Here is a 23,782-nt window from a genome sequence, read left to right as displayed (position 1 = left end):
CCATCACTTCTGCTACACATAGCAGGGCTTCATCCCTGCTCTTTGTAGCAGAAATTCTCCCTTGCTATGAGTGCTGATCAGCTGGGCGGCGCTCATATCTATCCGGCAATGACAACCACAGGGGTCTCGTGCAGACTCCGAGGTGTCATGCCAACCCATCGTCGACCCGTTATTTTGCTTTTTATGTGCGTGTCAATCCTCGAGGTGTCATAATCATATCCTTTGATTCTTTCCCCAGGATGTCACAAGAATTCTACCTCTTTACCTGATATCACAGAAATGAGCTGCATCACGCTTCTGCTTGGGTCGACCTATGAAAACACCCCATCAAGCAGCACTAAAATCTCTCCTTTGATGTCTCTTCCAAAAACTGTCACTCCAGGAAACATGGACTACGCAGTAATATCCAGCCACTTGGAAATGCCAGGCTTGTGTAGAAAAAATGATTCCAATAAAGAATTACAAATAGATGATAGTACCAAAATCATGCAAAATAAATGTGAAATAAAGCCAACTGAAGCAAAAGAAGTAGTGGCTTTTACAAAGACTTCAGAGAGTAGTCACTGTAGTGAATACTTTTCTACTCACGGGGAATCTGTTGTAACTTTGGAGAACTCCTCTATCTGCAAAAATATTAATTGTGATGTGTCTGTTAAGACTCAACATTTGATTGATCATGATAATTCTAGAGCAGCTTTGGGCAGTCATATGTATTCTACAGTACCTCAAGATTTAGCAAGTAGCAGAAAATTACCATTAAATCCGAGCACACAAGATTTTCAGGTTTTCACGAAACTCGACAGATTGGATGAAATTTCTCTGGATCATGTTAATGCTTACAACAAAGAATGCATTGATGATAATGAGGAAGATACTTTGATTTTGCATGGTAACGGGTCTGATTTTAGGAATAAGCACAGTGAGTGTAACACAAGCATCTGGGATAGTGGTGATAGAAGGTGGAGACCAGAAAGAATTCTAAATTCCTTTCACAATTCAGTTAATGATACCATGAATGCTCAGAACCTTGAACTTGTAGGTATGCAAAAAGGTGTGCCATCAGTGGAAAATAAAGAGTTAACAGATGTTTCCATACCTAGTGAAAGAAGTCGAGCACCTACAGAAGAGGGAACAGAGAAAACAGTAAGAACATCAGACATGCTGCAAAAAACACAATCTCCCACTTTGACTTGTGTAGCACCTAATTACTTGGAGCATGGAAGCCATAATTTGCAAACTCAATTAAGGAATTTATTACTGTCTACCAAAGGTTGCAATAGTCGTCAGAGGTCAGAGGTCGTAAGTGCTGACACTATTCCAGTAAATGGTGAAACCAACTCCCTACAGCATGGTTCCCTTAAACAGACAGATGCTTGTTCCTCCTCTAGTAGCTCTGAAGATACGTTTATTATAGAAGCACATAAATATGAATTACATGACAAAGAAGATTCTGAGCTTTACAATGGCTTGAAAGAAATGCTTGCAGCGAAACATTCACCATCAACATCGAATGAAGACAAAAGTCCTTTCTTTACACCCCGTACTAAAAGTAGACTCCATTGTTACAATTTTCGACATAACATTTCTTCACTCTTCGAGGAGTCTGTGGAAATGCCCAAACGAGGCAGGCGAGTGAGGAAACCAGAAGATCCCCTGGCAACCTTCTCACATGATCTTACACCAGATGAATTTTTGCCTAGAAAGAGCTCCCACTCTCCTGGTGTGACCGATGAATCTACGAAGACGTCAGATACATCTGAAACCCTCAATATTATTGATGCTAAAAATTCGTTAGAGCGGACTTCAATTAAAAATATTGTACAGGATGATAAGGAAAACGACTCTGAGCTACAAACAACCGTCGACATCAGCAACTTTCTCACAGATGATCTTTCTTCAGAGGCAGAAGTTAAATCCAGGGAACTGAAGCAAACCGCTGGTAACCATTGTGTTGAAGGTGGGGTTTTGGACAGTGCATGGCTAACAGAAGATGGTGAATCTGAAATTAGTGGAGTTGCTGATCAGAGAAACAGAGACGTTATTATGACCTGGGAAGATAAATCATTGCCTGCATCTTTAGTAAATCAATCTTTTTATCATAGTACATTCATCGAAGACACAGCAGTGAATAGCAGTAAAGTTCCACGTTACAGCTTTAGCAGACTTTCTTCCATCGTAAAAGTGGAGGAAAGCATTGCTCAACTAGATTTAAGTACAGTTGAAGAAGTTCAAGAAGTGCCGTTATCACCTGGTGGACGCCCGGTTTATGTAGGCCAGGCAGAGCCTGTTGAATATCTCTATAAGGATAATGATAAAGGACATGTACTTATCGAAAAGCATATGCCATCTATGGATCAGTCTAGCACCAATCTTCCAGGAAATTCTGACAATACCATTATTTATGACTGGAGAAACTATAAAATTAACACTATAACCATGAATAAGGCCCCTCCTTCAAATTCACCTAATCGAGTGGCTGTGGAACTCTACAGATTGTCTAATGATGAAATTGCCAGCAGATTAAGAGGGTTCGGAGATGAACCTGTGCACGTAACTAGTCAAAATCGGAAAATGTGCATCTTATTATTAGATAAACGTTTAAAGGAGCTAACATCAAACAGACCGTCAGGTAAGACATTAATAGCCACTGTTTATAGCTCTGAACTTGCTGCAATTATAACTTTGCCTTTTTTATATAAAAGAAAATTCCTGAGCTCTAGCCAAAAATTTTTTTGTTTTTTTCTCTTCTACTGGTGAGGGAGATTTTTCGTTTTTAGATATTACTCCCCTCTCCTTACTGGCTATTGTCAGAATGTTATGTGTCCTGCCTCGCACAGTGTCTGCATTATGGGTTCTGATACTCAAAGGTCTGATCAGGATTGATACGGTAATCTAGGCCTCAAGTAAATTGAAAAATCGTGAGGTGAACTTCCGATGGCACCCGAGATTACTGTTACAGGCAATCCCTTCATTTTTATTGTGCTACCTTTTAAGGCCTTTGTAGTTTAGAAAGTATACAGGAATTGTTAGTGAAGCATGTCCTGACAATCCCCACCTTCATGTCAAGTCTTGACTCTTAAAAGTAAGAGTGCCAGTAGAAGATAAACTGCATGTATGGGCATACATGGCTTTAAAATTTAAAGGGACTCTGTCACCTGAATTTGGAGGGAACAATCTTCAGCCATATGGGCTGAATCTTGCCATGCGCAGGCGTGTACTATGGAGGACAGAGAATGAACTTCAATCCTATATTGCAGCCAGCGGGTAAGGAAAGGGTGAATCAAACACCCGAAAACCCCGCCCCTATGGCTGAAGATTGTTCCCTCCAAATTCAGGTGACAGAGACCCTTTAAATCCATGGACCTGGTTATATGTTATATCTGTTGCTGCATTTCCGAGAAATCCGCTTTTTAATCCATATACAAATGTGGTAATTGCTCTGGGCTTGACCGCACACTTATCAAGCCTCTGCCTCCTGAAATGGTTTCTCTTCCCACCAACAGCCACTTTATCATGGTTGATAGATCACTGTCTGAATTCATTGCCTAGCAATTGTCAGGCAGCAATCTATAACTAAAGCTAAAGAGGTTGGTGCTGGGCAGGGACAAAACCCAGTGCTTTTTCACACACAGAGCACTTAACTCCTCATTTGCCTATGAGTACAACTTGAATTACTGGGAAATGCAGTTGAAAAGTCTGTCAGAAGTAGCAGCACATCCAGCCATTTAAAGGTTTTGCAGAGACTGTAGCAACAAAATGATAGGCTCTGATTCACCATTGCCTTTGTGCCTGGTTTTATCTCTAATTTTGTGCTTTGCACCCTTTTTATTAATTGTACTATAACATGCATTTTTTTTAAGTCTATTCTATATGTGCTTCTTATATGTGAGCAGAGTTTAGCGATTCCAGATTAGTTTTTGCCTGATTTATCAATTGCATCTTTTTAATGAGTTGCAAAAAATTGGTGCAACTCTATTCCGATCTTCCGCCCTGGTATATTTTTGAGTCGCTGAGTTTTGGCTCAATTTTTGTGCAATGTTGTGCAATTACGAAGTTGGTTCAACCTCAAAACGCGTTGATATTAAATCGCATGTTCTATTCGCCTTACTACATCTTCCGGATTTCCTGTATGATTTATTTTCCTTTTTTTTTTTATGTACATTGAACTTTACTTTTCCATTACAGGTTTGTCCATTGAATATAGCGCAGAACTGTCTTTAGCCCTTCACACCTGTAACATTCCAGACTGCAGCAAAGATGAGGCAGCACTTTCACAAGAATTTGACAAACCGGATAAAACACAAAAGTGGAGAGAGGGTGTCTTAAAATCTAGTTTTAATTATTTATTGTTGGATCCCAGGTGAGTGAAAGACTTCTAAATAAATATATCTTCAAATAAGCCAAATGAATGTAGAGAATATGAATATATTGCCCAGAAATGATAAAACTATAACCCAAAAATAAATTAATTTTGCTATCTACCACATGTTAAATATTTAAAATCTAACCATCATTACATTTTAACCCCTTTACGACCTTAGACGTATCCATACTTCCAGGCAACCTGGTACTTGCCAACCTTGGACAAATGAATTCGTCTTGGCGATTTTACGTGCACAAAGGCTGTGCGCTTGCGGTCGCCGCCAGGTGTCAGCTGATTGACAGCTGACACCCGTCACTCAGTGCAGGAGCATTGCCCACACTGCTCTCGGCACTTCAACCCCTTAAATACTGCGATCAATTTCGATCACCGTGTTTAGCAGACAAGCATAGGGAGGGAGCTCCCTCTCCTCTCTGATCAGTGTCATCTCGAGGGCCCGATTGTTGCCATAGTGACCTGATGTCATGACAAAATTCAGGTCACCAGAGCTAGTAAACTTGCTACATCATGCTCCGAGCATGATGTAGCAAGTTTCGGCTGTCAGTGCAGAGCTTAGTTTGTAAAGCTCCTGTTTTTCTATGCTTTACAAGCGATCAAACTGCAAAAAGTGAAAATAGTGGGACAAAGTAAAAAATATTGCAAATGTATATAAAAAAAAAAAATATATATATATATATATATATATATATATATATATATATATATATATATATATATATATATATATATATATATATATATATATATACATACTACTATATATTACTATATAATTGTCTAAGGGTCACTTCCGTCTGTCTGTCCTTCTGTCACGGTTATTCATTCGCTGATTGGTCTCGGCAGCTGCCTGTCATGACTGCCGCGACCAATCAGCGACTGGCACAGTCTGGTTAGTCCCTCCCCTACTCCCCTGCACTCACTGCCCGGCGCCCGCTCCATAATCCCCTCCACTCACTGCTCACACAGGGTTAATGGCAGCGGTAACGGCCCGCGGTGTAACGCACTCCGTTACCGCTGCTATTAACCCTGTGTGTCCCCAATTATTTACTATTGATGCTGCATATGCAGCATCAATAGTAAAAATGTCATGTTAAAAATAATAAAAAACAAAACAAAACCTGCTTTACTCACCCTCCGCCGCCTTTCCCGCTCCTCGCGACACTCCCGTGACCGCTCCATTGCAAGCGGCAGCTTCCGGTCCCAGGGTCTCTATACTACGTGGCTCTGTGCTGTATACTCCGTCGCTGTGCAATATACTACGTGCCTGGGCAATATACTACGTGACTGGGCAATATACTACATGGCTGGGCAATATACTACGTGGCTCTGCTATATACTAAGTGACTGGGCAATATACTACATGGCTGGGCAATATACTACGTATCTGGGCAATATACTACGTATCTGGGCAATATACTACGTGGCTGGGCAATATACTATGTGGCTGGGCAATATACTATGTGGCTGGGCAATATACTATGTGGCTGGGCAATATACTATGTGGGCTGGGCAATATACTATGTGGGCTGGGCAATATACTATGTGGGCTGGGCAATATACTATGTGGGCTGGGCAATATACTATGTGGGCTGGGCAATATACTATGTCGCTGGGCAATATACTACATGGACATGCATATTCTAGAATACCCGATGTGTTAGAATCGGGCCACCATTATATATATATATCAGCACCCCCAATGTGAACACGTGCAAACTGCAACACACAGATAAAAAAGACCACAGCAGCACATGAATTGGCCATGTGAAAACACAGACAAATACACATTTCACAAAAATATTTTTTCATAAAAATGTTTTAAAAAATTTTTTTTTCGGAAAACTTACAGTTAAAATGGAGGTTCTTAGCGCATAAATTGGCCAATTCATGAATTGGCCGCCACCACCGATAACAACAGGATTCACCCGGCTCTGCTGCATACCGGGCTGCTGCATCACCTCACCGGAGAAAGGGACCCCGCTTACTGCGCCTCCTCTGCCGCCACACCTCTGCCGCTGCACTTCTGCCGCTGCACCTCTGCCGCCACGGTAAGCCTGCATTGCCTGCACGGTAAGCCTGCATTACGACTATTAGGCGCACCCCCCATTTTCCCCCCTTTTTTTTGGGGGGGAAAAGTGCGTCTTGTAGTCCGAAAAATACGGTATATATATTAGTCCGAAAAATACGGTATATATATATATATATATATATATATATATATATATATATATATATACATATACATACATACATATACACACACACACACACACACACACACACACACACACTTCGTATTGCCGTGTCCGGAGCAGCCCAACCTATTAAACTGTCCCACTAATTAATCCCTTTAGTTAAAAAAAAAAAAAAAAAAGATAAAGGTATGCTTTAAAATCATACCGCTGAACAAACAATGGAATAAAACACAATAAAGAAGCTGTGTCAATAAAAATGGTATAGCTGAAAATGTCAACTTGTCCTGCAAAAGACAAGCTGCATCAGCAGAAAATAAGTTATAGCTCTCAGAATAAAGCATCGCAAAATTATTATTTTTTCTATACAATAGTTTGTGTAAAATTGTCAAAATGTAAACAATATAAATGTGTTATCGCTGTAATCGTACTGACCAGAAGAATAAAGCTGCCTTATCAATTTTACCACACGCGGAACGGCCTAATCCCCACCCCCACCCTCTTTAAAAAAAAAAAAAAATCCTGAATTGCTGGTTTTTGTTCCTTCTGCCTCCCAAAAATTGGAATAGAAAGCGATGGAAAAAAAATGTCAAGTGTCCTAAAATGGTACCATTAAAAACTCGTCCCACAGAAAACAAGCCTCTCACATGACTGTAGGCCGAAATATGGAAAAATTAGTTTTTACAAAACAAAAAAAGCATTTTTTTAGTGTGTGACAGCACCTAAACATAAAAAAAAATCTCGTATCACTGTAATCTTGTCTCATCCTTAAGAATAAAGTCTTTTAATCACTTATGCTGCACGATGAACAGCGTAAAAAATAAATAAAACTAATTCTTCACCTGCTATTGGCTTGTTCATTCTGCCTCCCAAAGATCGCAGTAAGGCTCGGCTCACATTTATCCTGTGTTCTGTGCTGAGTACTTACACCGGGGTTTCCATGTATATATCTGAAATACATGATTGATGGAACCTCAGCAGAAGATTCTCTATAATGAGGCACATGCTGACACTGTGGATGCCGTTTGGCCTATGATCCAGCGGTGTCTGTCTTTTTAGGTGTGCATAGAAACGCGGTCGCCACAGTTTTGTGCACTTCTGAAAGAAGGACATCGCTGAACAGAGGTAACTCTGCTGCCTCATTATTGTGAATTGATCCTTCTGTAAAATGTTCCCAATAAAAGCTTCAACTCAATCCACAAAAAAAGTCCCCGCTCAGGTCTGTGATCTGTCAATAGAAATATAGGGGGCTTCCACGTTACTCCTGGCATACAGGCTCTGGTAAAGCTTAAATGCTCCTTGCCTGAACCCCCCCCCCAAAAAAAAAAAAAAAAGAACAATATTGTATCATACAATTATTAGGTTCTGTAGAAGGACGTAGATCTGGGGATTTATTATGATGGAATATAGGCTGAACTGGATGGACAAATGTCTTTTTTCGGCCTTACTAACTATGTTACTATGTAAATTTTGGTCTCCAACATCCATATGCCCCTCCCTTCTGAGCCCCATAGTGCCTAAACCACATTTAGCATCCACATGTTTGGCATTCCTGTGTAAGGAGAAGAACCCAGCTAGGCGTGCTCCCTCTGTGACTGGTTCGGAATCGTTGGGGCTGTCACCTATTTTGCAGGGGGAAAGCTTAAAGGGAAGGTGCCATCAAAAACATTTTTTTTTCAGAAATTGTAAAAATGTAAAGAATTAATGATTACATTTTCTTAAAAAATATTATCATTTGTTTATAATTTAGTAAAATATGAAAAATAATTTGAAAAGTTTTGGAATTTCCACTTTTAAACACTAGGGGGAGCAGCTGCTGAAATTTCAGAAAAACCTTGTGTACAAATAGCTCACATTACTGCACTGCAGTAATTATGGGCGGAGTCTGCTGACGTGTGATGTCTCCTCTCCTCCCCTCCTGGGTGTTTGCTAAGGGATTAGAGAGGATGATATTCAGGAACCCAGTGAGCAGCCATTTTGTTGGTGACTGCAGAGTATGGCTGCCGTCACACTAGCAGTATTTGGTCAGTATTTTACATCAGTATTTGTAGCCAAAACCAGGAGTGGAACAATTAGAGGAAAAGTATAATAGAAACACATGCACCACTACTGCATTTATCACCCAATCCTGGTTTTAGCTACAAATACTGAGGTAAAATACTGACCATATACTGCTAGTGTACGGCAGCCTTAGGCTACTTTCACACTAGCGTTGTTGGCTGTACGTTGCAATGCGTCGTTCAGGAGAAAAAACACATCCTGCAAAGTTATCTGCAGGATGCGTTTTTTCCCCATAGACTAACATTACCAACGTATTGCCACACGTCGCAACTGTAGTGCGACGGTTGCGTCATGTTTTGGTGGACCGCCGCCACAAAAAAAGTTACATGTAACGTTTGTGCGTCGAGTCCGCCAATTTCGACCGCGCAGAAACTCCGCCCCATCCTCCCCAGACCTTACAAAGGGGCAGCGGAAGCGTCGTAAGACTGCTTCCGCTGCCCACGTCGGACATTTCTTTCATAGCATACGTCGGTACGTCGGCCCGACACACTGCGACGGGCCCGTACCGACGCTAGTGTGAAAGCAGCCTTATACTGACAAGTAGACGGTCACCGAGGATGGCAGGCAGCAAGGATTCTGGGAGATATGTGGTGGAGGGAGCAGGGTGACAGCAGCACAGAGTATTTCAGGAGAGCAGTGTGCTGGTCTATAGGGGCCCCCTGTTTGGTGCGCGGAGCAGCCAGAGATTGTACATAGGGCGCTGTCTTTTATACTTTTTATATCCGCAGAAATCCAGGAAACATTTCTGCGGATTGATGGCCTGTTCTGATCCAGACTTTGCATACAGACCCCATTCCCCTCCTCAGATCCTGTCTTCCCCAACCTGTCCTGGCGATGTGTGAAAGCGAGGTGATAGGCGCAGTCGGGGTGACGCTGGGAAGGAAATGTAGCCATATAGTAACGATAAAAATGAGACCCCTCTCTTCAGCTACCTCACCAGCCTTCCCCTGACTACACCTAACTGGAGGTCATGCTGCCCCCTCTATTACCCCAGACCTGCGTGCAGGTGCTCAGCCAGAACCACCATAGAATGGGTCCGCTTTCTGAAGATAATACTGCCATAGTGTTCTCACATAATACCGCCATATAGATCACACATAATACCACCAGTGTTCTCACATACCGCCATATAGATCACACATAATACCACCAGTGTTCTCACATACCGCCATATAGATCACACATAATACTGCCAGTGTTCTCACATAATACCGCCATATAGATCACACATAATACCACCAGTATTCTCACATACCGCCATATAGATCACACATAATACTGCCATAGTGTTCTCACATAATACCGCCATATAGATCACACATAATACCACCAGTGTTCTCACATACCGCCATATAGATCACACATAATACTGCCAGTGTTTTCACATAATACCGCCATATAGATCACACACAATACCACCATATAATTCTCACAATACTGATCAAGCATAATACCGCCATACATATCACATAATACAGTCATATAGATCTCACATAATGCCATAATACAGCATGACGCCCGCAGCTCCTGTTATCGCACGCATTGAGTTGTGTGTGCAATGGGGAAAGATATGCAGGGGGGGAGAGGAGTGCATAGGAGTGGATTAGATACACGGTTCACCAGACAGTATCAAACAAGAGAGGATTAGATACACGGCTCAGCATATCATCACACAGTATAGGATTAGATACACGGCTCAGCAGACAGTATCACACAGGAGAGGATTAGATACACGGCTCAGCAGACAGTATCACACAGGATAGGATTAGATACATGGCTCAGCATAATATCACACAGTATACGATTAGATACACGGCTCAGCAGACAGTATCACACAGGAGAGGATTAGATACACGGCTCAGCAGACAGTATCACACAGGAGAGGATTAGATACACGGCTCAGCAGACAGTATCACACAGGAGAGGATTAGATACACGGCTCAGCAGACAGTATCACACAGGATAGGATTAGATAGACGGCTCAGCAGACAGTATCACACAGGAGAGGATTAGATACACGGCTCAGCAGACAGTATCACATAGGAGAGGATTAGATACACGGCTCAGCAGACAGTATCACAGAGGATAGGATTAGATACACGGCTCAGCATAATATCACACAGCATAGGATTAGATACACGGCTCAGCAGTCAGTATCACACGAGAGGATTAGATACACTGCTCAGCATAATATCACACAGTATAGGATTAGATACACGGCTCAGCAGACGGTATCACACAGGAGAGGATTAGATACACGGCTCAGCAGACAATATCACACAGGAGAGGATTAGATACACGGCTCAGCAGACAGTATCACACAGGAGAGGATTAGATACACCGCTCAGCATAATATCACACAGTATAGGATTAGATGCATGGCTCAGCATAATATCACACAGGAGAGGATTAGATGCATGGCTCAGCATAGTATCACACAGGAGAGGATTAGATACACGGGCCAGCAGACAGTATTACACAGGAGAGGATTAGATACATGGCTCAGCACAGTATAGTGATAGATGCACGGTCTGATGTCCTGTGAGGAGCTGCAGTGAGGTCGGAGCAGCACAGAGCCTCCCCCATCCCCCTCTGTTACCTCTCTGCAGCTCCTGATAGAGGACATCAGACGGCAGCACTTCACCCTCTCTAGGGATTACAGCCACACACCAGGCAGCAGAGGACAGGGAACGGCCGCTGACAGTGTGAGGGGAGACAGATGGAGCTTCCCCTCCAACAGCACAGCTCTCAGTCACAGTGGAGCTCACAGGTAAACCCCACTGTAGGCTGAAGCAAGATGGCGCCGATCTCCTGCCTCTGCTGTGATGTGGAGACAGCCCAGGGGGCGTGGCCACATCAGAGCAGAGAGCAGCTGAACTTATAATGATAGCTGTGGGGTCGCCTCCCGACCGCAGCCTCCTATGTCCAGGGCTGCCGTATTTGCACAGTGTAAGTGTCGTGCTGGGACTCTTAGGCCATGTTCACACAGTGCGTTTTTTACCGCGGAACCGCGGCGGTTTTGCCGCTGCGGTTCCGCAGCTGTTTTCCATGCAGGGTACAGTACACTGTACCCTATGGAAAACAGGACACACTGTGCACATGGTCTGGAAATTGTTAAAAAAAAGACGCGCTGAATAGCTCCCGGAAAAAAGAAGGAGCATGTCAATTCTTTTTCCGGAGCCGCAGCGGTTCTGCACCCATAGACCTCCATTGTGAGGTCCAAACCGCAGTAAAACCCGCAGATCAAAAATATATCTGCGGGTTTTACTGCGATTTGATGTGCAGAACCGCTGCAGCAGGAAGTGCGGGGAGCGGGCGGAAGTGCGTGGGCGGAGTGTGGCTGCCCCCCCCCCGTGTTCCGATCCCGCCCCCCCGTGCTCCGATGCCCCCCCCCAGTGCTCTGATGCCCCCCCCGTGCCCTAATCTCCCCCCCTTATACTCACCCGGTGTCCGTCCGGCCGTCTTCTCCCTGGGCGCCGCCATCTTGCAAAATGGCGGGCGCATGCGCAGTGCGCCCGCCGAATCTGCCGGCCGGCAGATTCGTTCCAAAGTGCATTTTGATCACTGAGATATAACCTATCTCAGTGATCAAAATAAAAAAATTTATTGTCCCATAGGTAGGGACAATAAAAAAAATAAAGAATTTTTTTTTTTTTTTTTTCACTAAGGTTAGGTTAGGGGTAGGGGTAGGGGTAGGGTTAGGGTTAGGGGTAGGGGTAGGGGTAGGGGTAGGGTTAGGGTATTTTCAGCCATTTTAACCCTAAAAAAATTCCTAGAAAACACACAGACTCTGGCTAGAAAACTGCATCAAAAAAACACATCAAAAAACGCATCAAAAAACGCATCAAAAACGGACCAAAAAAGGACCAAAAAAAGGACCTGCGTTTTCTGCCAAGAGCTGCAGTTTTTTAAAAAACAGTCAGGAAAAAAAAAGGATGGAAATCCTGAACGTGTGAACATACCCTTATACTGCTGCAAAGCAAAATGGCGCGCCCAGTGGCTGCAAAAATAATTAATAATAAAAAAGATATTAAAGTTAAAAAAAATAATTTTGTATTAAAAATAATTGTTTATATAAACAATTATTTTTAATACCAAAACAAAATTGCGGCACCTTCCCTTTAAGGCCCTGGACTGTTCTTGACAGTTGAGAAAAGGGGGCGCGGATAAGCTGAGGGAATTGCAGCGTGCGAGTAATCTGACAGTTACGGCGGGTACTTGCAGTGCGCAAGAGGTCAGTGTAGGTGCTCCTAACGCAGAGTATCGTGAGAGAGCACACCTAAGACTTGAAGGCTAGAGGGCGATAAACGGAGACTGTCGTCAGAGCCATGTACCGATATCGTTGACATCGCTGAGTGTGAGACAAAGGGCCCGTGTATTGGACATACTTCGTGCCCACGCAGACCGGAGCGTCGTACCACGCATTGTGAACTTTATCCTGTTAAGCTTCTAAACAGACCCCACATAGGGGAAACCGCCGTGCAGGACAGAGACATTGCCTTGTGTATTCCTTCTCCTTCCGGATTCAAAGCGAGCATCAGGACCACAAGGAAACATCGCCCACAACAGGACCCAAGACGCCATCCTCCCCAGGACAACGCCGAATTTCCACAGCGACATTGCCTTGGCGCCACCGTTTGTACCAAGGAAAAAAAACTGAGGACTGCATCGGATTGATAAATCTATTTCCTCTGAACGTATTGTCTCTTTTACTTGTTTTACTAACGTGTTCCAAGTTGCAGTAATTTGTATTAAGAAAGTTTCCCTCTACTTCTCCCTGCGTGGAATATCCATGTTTAGAATTAAATCCCCTGTTAACCCATGCTCTGACTACGTTCCGTTACTGCATCCTACGGGCCTGCTGTCTCCTTACACTTGGCGTAGTCGGCAGGATGCAGTCTACACGTACGGACATGGCAGACCAAGCATCTGGGGAGGGCCCTAGGTCCAGCATCTCTCTGGGGACCATGATAAACAATCTTCCGAAATTTAATGGGAATAACACCATGTTATGGAGCTAGACTGAACGCATAAAAGGAATGATGAGAATGCACCCTGTGGTCCCCGCCTTTTAGGCAGAGGTCATCATGATGGCTTTAGAGAGGGAGGCAAGAGATTCAGTTACGTTGCGGCCCCTCCGGGAGCGAGATACCCTTGACAAAGTGTTGCAAATACTGGAGGAGACTCACAGGACCCCACAGATGTAGGTGAGTTGCGCAAGCGGCTATTTAGTCGGGTTCAAAGAGAGGGGGAGACGGTGACACAGTATATGAACGTATTGCAAGACCTTCACACTGCCATAGTCAGAAAACAAGGCTTGGGAGTAGGACTGACTGACATGGTGTTCCGAGATCAGTTAGTGACCGGATGAGAGATGCGCTGATAAAACAGGGCCTGTGGGAACGCTTGCGGGCGAACCCACGCTTGACCTTTGCAGAGGTGCGAAGAGAGTCGCGCGTGCAAACAGGAGCACGAGGTGACAGTCCCGGCGGCGAAGGTCCGGAGCGGAGGATTGGCCGTGAATTTAATTGCTGAACCAAAATGAGTGGAAGATTTACGGAAAGAGATCCAATCCATGAGGGAAGATCTGACCGATACTAAAAGGAAAGTGACCTCGTTAAGTACACCCAGAAACAGAACATTCTCAGAACCGCAACGGGGTGGAAGAGTATCTCGTCGGGAAGAGCCCCCAACTTGTTACCACTGTGGAGAGCTAGGACATGTGGTCTGAATCTGCCACAACGGGGGCGAACACTACAGTGTCGCCCGGAGCCAGAACAGCCCGAAAGGAGAACCAATAGTCCCACCAATTTAGTGTCAGTATGTCCATTAGTATGGGCCGAAATGGACAGGCCATACGCTGCCTGGAAGATACGGGCTCTCAAGTAACCACGATGCCCAAGACGTACTTTAAAAGACACTTCCCAGAAGCCATGAGGCCTGAGTGAGGGCCAATGATCAAGTTGACGGCCCAATCAGCTACCTTTCCCGGTCACAGGGGTGGCATGGATGCAGAGTAAGGTCTGCGGCAAAGACCTGGGCCGCAAGGGAGTGGTTTTGACCCCACGCGTGGACATACCATCATACTGGGACTGAATGTACTCAGGGAGTTTGGAAGTCTTCTTATTAACGAGTCTCCTAACGTGTTCCTGAAACAGTGGAGCAAGCATACACCACAAAAGAGTGTTTCAGCAGTTGATCCGGACGGCCCAGGCACAAGAGGCCTCCTGTGATGGAAAGGTGCTGGGAAAAGTGATAATTCTGGCTGCAGCCAATCTCGATTTACCACCGGGTCAAAGTGTGCTTTCACTACCTGTCCGAGCTTGCACCCCACTGGAGGGGGTAGAAGTACAACTAGAATCGGCTGCCATGGAGAATCTACCATCAGGGCTCTTATTTTCCAGGACATTAGCAACCGTGCGTGATGGAATGTTACCCGTGCGGTGTGTGAACTTAAGGGATGACACTCTAAGGCTTACCCCCAGAAGTGAAATCTGGCAAATTGTCGGCATGCCAGAGAAGCTGATACCATAACAGGCCATCCAATTAAAGGCAAAAGGGGAAGATCCATGGACTGTAGCTGTGTAGACAGCCCGGGTGTTGTGAACCCCATCAACAGAGTAAGGGTCATCACATCTTAGAACAAACTCGGGCTGAGTTGACAGAGTTCACACCGCAGCAGGTGGAGGCCTTACTAGGACGTTACCAGGACGTGTTCGCTCGACATGAGGGTGATTTCTTCTGTACAACTGCCATCACACATGAGATCCCAACGGGTAATGCTGTGCCTGTGAGAAAGCGTTATCGACAGATTCCTCCACAGATGTACCAGGAGGTAAAAGGGATGCTCACACAAATGCTACAGACTGGTGTCATTCGAGAGAGCCAAAGCCCATGGGCTGCACCTATCCTTCTAGTGCAGAAAAAAGACGGTACTCTACGGTTCTGTGTGGACTATCGCAAACTAAATGCCTGCACGGTGCTGACATGTGCGCGCAATGAGCGCGCAATGAGCGCGAGCGGAATCGCGATCCGCCCACGCCCATTAACTAGTTAAATGCTGCTGTCAAATGCTGACAGCGGCATTTAACTAGCGCTCCCGGCCGCACAGCGGGAATGCTCACACCGCTGACCCCGTCACATGATCGGGGGTCATCGGTGCATTGCCATAACAACCAGAGGTCTCCTTGAGACCTCTATGGTTGTTGATGGCCGATTGCTTTGAGCGCCACCCTGTGGTTGGCGTTCAAAGCAACCCTGCATTTCTGCTTCATAGAGGTGATCTTTGCTCCTATGGAGGCTATTGAAGCATGCCAAAATTTAAAAAAAAAAAGTGTTTAAAAATATAAAAAAAATATATAAAAGTTCAAATCACCCCCCTTTCACCCCAATCAAAATAAAACAATAAAAAAAAATCAAACCTACACATATTTGGTATTGCTGCGTTCAGAATCGCCCGATCTATCAATAAAAACAAAGGATTAACCTGATCGCTAAATGGCGTAGCGAGAAAAAAATAGAAACGCCAAAATTACGTTTTTTGGTCGCCGCAAAATTGCATTAAAATGCAATAACGGGCAATCAAAAGAATGTATCTGCACCAAAATGGTATCATTAAAAACGTCAGCTCGGCACGCAAAAAATAAGCCCTCACCCGACCCCAGATCACAAAAAATGGAGACACTACCGTTATCGGAAAATTGCGAAATTTTTTTTTCTTTTTTTTTTTTTTTTTTAGCAAACTTTGAAATTTTTTTTCACCACTTAGATAAAATAGAACCTAGACAGGTTTCCTGTCTATGAACTCGTAATGACCTGGAGAATCATAATGGCAGGTTAGTTTTAGCATTTAGTGAACCTAGAAAAAAAGCCAAACAAAAAACAAGTGTGAGATTGCACTTTTTTTTGCAATTTCATCGCACTTGGAATTTTTTTCCCGTTTTCTGTTACATGGTAATACCAATGGTATTGTTTGAAAGTACAACTCGTCCCGCAAAAAATAAGCCCTCACATGGCCGTATTGATCGAAAAATAAAAAAGTTATGGCTCTGGAAATAAGGGAAGCGAAAAACGACAAAACGAAAAAAGCTCCGGGGGTGAAGGGGTTAAGAGATATAAACTTTGAAGCCATTCTCATCTACCTTAAACCATCTAAATGTCACCTGTTCCGCACTTACATTGAGTACTTGGGGCATGTGGTCTCTGCAGAAGGAGTAAGACCGTCCTGTGAGAAGATTGTGGCTGTACAGGACTGGTCTACCCCGAGAACCGTAAAGGATGTTCGAGCCTTCTTAGGGCTGACCGGGTACTATCGGCGGTTCGAGAAAGGCTTCACTCACATTGCAAATCCATTGCTAGAACTGTTCAAAGGAGTGCCATCAGGAGCAAAATATCTGGAAATTCAGTGGGGAGAGTGTCGAGAGAGCGTTCCTAGCCTTGAAAATGGCTCTGACAGAAGCCCCGGTCCTGACCTATGCTGACTTTTCTCAACCTTTCATTCTCCATACGGATAGGAGCTTACATGGGCTTGGAGCCATGTTGTCGCAGATCCAAGATGGGAAAGAGAAGGTGATTGCCTATGCGAGTTGTTCCATCCATGACTCTGAATGGAATCCAGACAACTACAGCTCATTCAAACTAGAATTGTTGGCACTAGTATGGACCATGACAGAAGTTTTTGGAATACCTATCCGGGTCTGAGGTTCTGGTGCGCACTGACAACAACCCACTGGCTCACCTGGAGAACTCGAAGTTAGGGGCCCTGGAACAGCGCAGGGTGGCTAGAATGGCCAAATTCTGGTACAAAATAGTCTACAAACGGCTGCAACGGGCCCTGTCTGTTACTTGGCAAGTAGTGATTCCTGAGATGCTGTTACATCAAGTGGCCACAGAAGCACATGAAAAAGGGGCCCACTTCGGTGAGGAAAAGACCTTTCAGCGGTTGCAGAGACTGGTGTACCATCCATTGCTAAAAACGGTGGTGGGAGAACTGTGTTGGGTCTGTAGGAACTGCGAGCTGTCCAAACCTCCGGAACAGAGGGCCCCCACACAAACTATTGTGACCTCTGCCCTGCTAGAAGTATTGATTGACTATCTGACAATAGGCCAGCCTATCAAGGGTTCGAACATTGTTTAGTCATGGTGGATCACTTCACTAAATTCGCTGTCGTGACACTAACTCAGGACCAAACTGCCGAATCTGCAGCTCATGCCATCTGTAAAAATTTCATCCAGGTGTATGGTTGCCCGAAGAGAATTCACGGAGACCAAGGTACCTGCTTCTTGGGGAAAGTCATGTAAGAGCTACACCTTTTTGTATGGAATTGTGAAATCTCATATGACGCCTTACCACTCTTAGGGTAATGGAGCGTGTGAATGGTTCAATCGAACCCTTATCCAAATGTTGAGGACATTGGAAGAGGACTGTAAGGTCAGTTGGCTGGAATTTGTAACAGAGCTGGTGCGGGTGTACAACAATCGGGTACATCAGACCACAGGATACACTCCCTATACTCTACTTTTTGGCAGGCCAGGAAAAGAGATTACTGAGCTGGACCCAGAGGAGGACTACCCACGGACGGGGCTGTCCACCTGGGTCCGAGAGCACCGTCATCGGTTGCAGACACTAATTCATCTGGTGCAGACCCAGTTCTGAGAGTTGGGGCATCCAGAGACTGCTCCTCTACGAGGGACAACTCTACAGGCCGGAGACTGGGTATTGGTCAGAGAGAAACGTCCTCGAGACAAGTTAGATCATCGATGGGGAAAAAACATCTTATTGTGTGCGTCGACGAATCAATTCTGAAGGGTGCGTCGACGAGTCAATTCTGAAGGGCCCGTCTATGAAGTTCAGCCGAAGGGGTCGAAGATGCTCCTACTCGTGTTGTGCACCGAAACATGTTACGCCCCTGTTTGTCTAGAGACCCTGCTCGAACTGAGAGAGAAGAACATGATGCCCTTGAGAATCTTCCAACAGTCACTAGTGATAGTGAAGAGGAGGAATGCCCTGAACCACCACAGGCAGGACCAGAAGGAGAACAGAAACCCGAGGCCCCTGGGACCCCTGCTACTCCTGAAATGGCTGTTTTTTCACAGTTGAGCATGTCTCCGCCTTCATTTATCCAGCCTCATTCAACTACTCAAAGTAGAACCAACTGATATTCCCAGTTTACAACGTTCTGAACGTTCGACAGCAGGAAAATCCCCCCCCAACCGATTTGATCCGGATCATTTTGTTTGGCAGCAAGTTGTTCGAAACTTAGAAGAATGTCAACGCATACTACAAGAACTGTCGTCCGTGGAATGGCGAGCACAAAGAGAGGGGGAATGTAAGGAGAAGAACCCAGCTAGGCGTGCTCCCTCTGTGACTAGTCTGGAACCGTTGAGGCTGTCACCTACGATGCAGGGGGAAAGCTTAAGGCCTTAGACTGTTCCCAGCAGTTGAGAAAAGGGTGCGTGGCTAAGCTGAGGGAATTGCAGCGTACGAGTAATCTGACAGTTACTCTGCGTTAGGAGCACCTACACTGACCTCTTGCGCACTGCAAGTACCTGCCGTATCGTGAGAGAGCACACCCAAGACATGAAGGCTAGAAGGCGATAAATGGAGACTGTCGTCAGAGCCATGTACTGATATCTCTTACTCCGCTGACTTTGAGACATAGGGCCCGTGTATGGGACATAGCCTCGCACCCACTCAGACTGGAGAGTCGTACCACCCATTGTGAACTTTATCCTGTTAAGCTTCTAAACAGACCCCACATAGGGGAAACCGCCGTTCTTCTCCTTCCGGACCCAAAGCCAACATCAGGACCACAAGGAAACCTCGCCCACAACAGGACCCAAGACGCCATCCTCTCCAGGACAATGCCGAATTTCCACAGTGCCATTGCCTTGGCGCCACCGTTTGCACCCAGGGAATACTCTGAGGACTGCGTTGGATTGATAAGTCTATTTCCTCTGAACGTATTGTCTCAGTTACTTGTTTTACTACCGTGTTCCAAGTTGCAGTAATTTGTATTAAGAAAGTTTCCATCTACTTCTCCCTGCCTGGACTATCCACTTAAGAATTAAATCCCCTGTTAACCCATGCTCTGACTACATTCCGTTACTGCATCCTATGTGCCTGCTGTCTCCTTACACCTGTAGCAATGAGAGCCTTCTTAATTTATGGGTGCATATCTCCAGAAGCATGTACTGGTCAATACAACAAACTGGTCGCTACAATGCCAGTTTGCAATTTTCACTCAGCAACCACTGCTGCTTGTTTGTGAAAAACACCCATGGAGTTAAAATCATCATTACACCTGTAGATAAATTCACAAAGGGGTGTGATTTTCAAAATGGGGTCGCTTAAGGGAGGATTCTGCTCTTATACCACTTAGTGGCTCTCTGTATGGAGTCCACAAAGTATTCTAGGAAAATCTGCGCTCCAGGAGGCAAACAGCGCTCCGTCTGTATGGCTTAGTAGCACTGCACAGCCACATATGGGTTCTTTCTACATTCAGCAGAAATTGTGGCACAAATTTTGGTGCTATTCTTACCCGTTTCCCAGTGTGAAAATGTAAATTCTGGGTCTAAAACTATATTTTGGTGGTAAAAATTTTAATTATCACTTTTTTTTTTTTCTTCACTGCCCAATGGTATAAAATTTTGTGACACACCCATGGTGTGAATATGACAACTCCACCCCTAGTTGAATTTGTTGAGGAGTGGTTTGTAAAAATTGTGTGTTGTTACTTCATGGGCTCTGCAAATGTGACATGGCACCCTCAAACCAGTCCAGCATTGTTTTTTTTTTTTTTTTTTTTTTTTTTTTTAATGGTGTCCACTAAAGGGGTTAACTAGTGGGACAGTTTTATAGGTCGTTACGGACGCGGCGATACTAAATATGTGTACTTCTATTGTTTAATTTTTTTTTTTTAAATTCAAGTACCGTATATACTAGAGTATAAGCCGAGATTTACAGCATATTTTTTTTAGGCTGAAAGTGCCCCTCTCGGCTTATACTCTAGTGATTGTCCCAGGGGGTCGACGGGGGAGCGGCAGCTGTCAAATCATACTCCCCTGCTCCCGGCACGTCTCTGCATGTCCCTGCTTCTCCGGCGCCCGCAGCTCTTCCTGTGTTCAGCGGTGAAGTGGTACCGCTCATTAAAGTAATTAATATGGATGCGACTCCACTCCCATAGGGGTGGAGCGCATATTCATTACTTTAATGAGCGTTACCAGTGACCGCTGAACACAGGAACAAGCTGCCGGCATCCGAGACCATCGCATCTGAGAAGCTGCCAGGGACCGCGCCGGGAGGGTGAGTATAACAGGGGGGGTGAGCATTGCGATAGTCACCTGTCCCCGTTCCACCGCCGCACTCCACTCCATCTTCCGCGTCCTCCGGCTGTGACGTTCAGGTCAGAGGGCGTGATGACGTGTTTAGTGTGCGCTCCGCCCTCTGCCTGAACAGTCACTACAGAGGACGCGGAAGAAGGAGCGGCGGTGGAACGGGGACAGGTGAATATCGTAATTGCCGGTGTCCCCGCCTGCTCAGGACAAAAGGCGAGTATGTAATTTTTTTTTTATTGCAGCAGCATATGAGGCAAATGTTTCTAGAGAGCATCTTATGAGGCCATAATCAACATTTATGCAGCATTGTATGGGGCATAATATTCTATGGAGCATCTTATGGGGCCATAATCAACCTTTATGCAGAATTGTATGGGGCAAATGTTTCTATGGAGCATCTTATGGGGCCATAATCAACCTTTATGCAGCATTGTATGGGGCACATTTTCTATGGAGCATCTTATGGGGCCATAATAATCCTTTATGCAGAATTGTATGGGGCAAATGTTTCTATGGAGCATCTTATGGGGCCATAATCAACCTTTGTGCAGCATTATATGGGGCATATTTTTGTATGAAGCTTCTTATGGGGCCCATCATAAACTTTATGGAGCATTATATGGGACGTATTTTATTATGAGCATCTTATGGGGCCCATCATGAACTTTATGGAGCATTATATGGGGCTTCTGATTCAATATGGATATTCAAAAACACTTAACCTACTGATGTCTCAATTAATTTTACTTTTATTGGTATTTATTTTTGGAATTTAAAAGTAGCTGTTGCATTTTCCACCCTAGGCTTGTGCTGGTCATTAAGTTTTCCCAGTTTTTTGTGGCCTAATTAGGGGTCTCGGCTTATACTCAGGTTGGCTTAGGCTACTTTCACACTAGCGTTTTCTGCAATCCGTCACAATGCGTCGGTTTGCAGAAAAAAACGCATCCTGCAAAAGTGCTTGCAGGATGCGTTTTTTCCCCATAGACTTGTATTGATGACGCATTTGCGACGGATTTCCACACGTTGCATCCGTCGAGCGACGGATGCGTCGTGCTTCTGCGGACCGTCGGGAGCAAAAAACGCTACATGTAACATTTTTTGCTCCTGACAAACCGCTTTTTCCGATCGCGCATGCGCGGCCGGAACTCCGCCCCCACCTCCCCGCACCTTACAATGGGGCAGCGGATGCGCGGGAGAAATGCATCCGCTGCCTCCATTGTGCAATGCGCTAAACGCTAGCGTCGGAATCTCTCCCCGACGCATTGCGACGGGGAGATTCCGACGCTAGTGTGAAAGTAGCCTTATACTCGAGTATATATGGTATTTATTTATTGATGGAATAAATATTGATATTTTTTATTAAATATTTTTACAATTATTAAAATTGTATTTCATTCTTACTTTTACACTTTGTCCCACTATGGGACACTCATTTTGTGCAGGCTGATCGCTTCTATAGCATGCAGATCTGCATGCTATGGAAGCTGTCAGTGCTGCAGCTTCTGTACACTGTCCTGAGAGACTTCCTGACATGCACTGTGCATGACAGGAAGTCTCAGCTCTGGAGACCGGGATATCGTCATGACAACATTGGGTCTCCATGGCCACGATCGGGACCTCGTGTCATGCTGCCACCCGTGTGCGTGGCCGATCGGTAATGACGTACCATTCCGTCCATGGGAATTAAGTCCCTGGTCACATGGATGAAATAGTACAATGCCAGAAAGGGGTTAAAGTGTTAGTACTTTGCAGTTAAATAAGCGGCTTTTGAGTTAGTTTGGGCACTCAGTCTCTAAAAGATTCTCCATCACTGCACATTACTTCATTAAAATGATGCAGGAGTCAGCACGTGTGCATACTGCCATCTCCTACGCCATTTTATTGAAGAAACTGTATATGTGAATCTGCAGACAGTGTCTTCAAAAGTGCACTAAAATTAAAAATTTACCAATAAAGATGCTCGCCACCTAGGCGTAGACCGGGTTCAACAGCTAATAGAGAAACATAATCAGAATTCAATGCAGGAAGACATGACGTGAATTAAGCACAAGGATGAAAAAGGAGGCCCACAAGCTTTAACCAGTTTATGGCAAAAATGTTGTAATATTTGTGCATGGCAACACACTCCGTTTAAATCATGAAATTTGAAAAGCTTTTTTTTATTATTTAGGAAATAATTATTGATCCTTAAGCTTTCAATTAATTCAGAACTTTCTTTTTAGGGTCACTCGAAATCTTCCATCTCGTTGTCATGACTTATCTCCAGTAGATTGCTTCCTTACTTTTGTCAGCGCTGTTTTTTATGTAGGAAAAGGAAAGCGATCTCGACCATACTGCCATCTGTATGAGGCACTTAATCTCTTCAAGGGTAGTTGCAAACAGGTAATCTCATTATTGTATGATTTTATCTCTTACTGGGTATGGGCTCTTTTTACTTCTATATTAGAGCTCACCTCTGGGCGAGGGTTATGTCACTGAGATCAAAAGGATTGACAGTCCGAAGTAAAGGTACCTTCACACATAACGATATTGTTAACGATATCGTTGCTTTTTGTGACGTAGCAACGATATCGTTAATAAAATCGCTATGTGTGACAGCGACCAACGATCAGGCCCCTGCTGGGAGATCGTTGGTCGCTGAGGAAAGTCCAGAACTTTATTTCGTCGCTGGATCTCCCGTGGACATCGCTGGATCGGCGTGTGTGACACCGATCCAGCGATGTCTTCACTGGTAACCAGGGTAAACATCGGGTAACTAAGCGCAGGGCCGCGCTTAGTAACCCGATGTTTACCCTGGTTACCATGCTAAAAG

General features: G+C 44.7%; 1 protein-coding gene across 4 annotated transcripts in view; it reads left to right on the top strand.

Moving 5' to 3' along the window:
* ANKLE1 (ankyrin repeat and LEM domain containing 1) overlaps positions 1-23,782 on the top strand; it is a 54,364-nt gene that overhangs the window by 14,094 nt on the left and 16,488 nt on the right. For 3 of the 4 annotated variants that reach the window (XM_069741200.1, XM_069741191.1, XM_069741206.1), the window contains 3 exons: positions 239-2,629; positions 4,186-4,360; positions 23,193-23,352. In XM_069741200.1, the coding sequence (XP_069597301.1) occupies positions 239-2,629; positions 4,186-4,360; positions 23,193-23,352 (2,726 nt within the window). Of the gene's footprint in view, positions 1-238; positions 2,630-4,185; positions 4,361-6,230; positions 6,450-23,192; positions 23,353-23,782 lie in introns of those variants that run through there. The other variant, XM_069741213.1, reaches the window with a different exon arrangement.

The sequence above is a fragment of the Ranitomeya imitator genome, chromosome 1 (genome assembly GCF_032444005.1).
Source record: "Ranitomeya imitator isolate aRanImi1 chromosome 1, aRanImi1.pri, whole genome shotgun sequence".
Classification (NCBI taxonomy): domain Eukaryota; kingdom Metazoa; phylum Chordata; class Amphibia; order Anura; family Dendrobatidae; genus Ranitomeya; species Ranitomeya imitator.
This window is presented reverse-complemented; position numbering and strand designations above follow the sequence as displayed.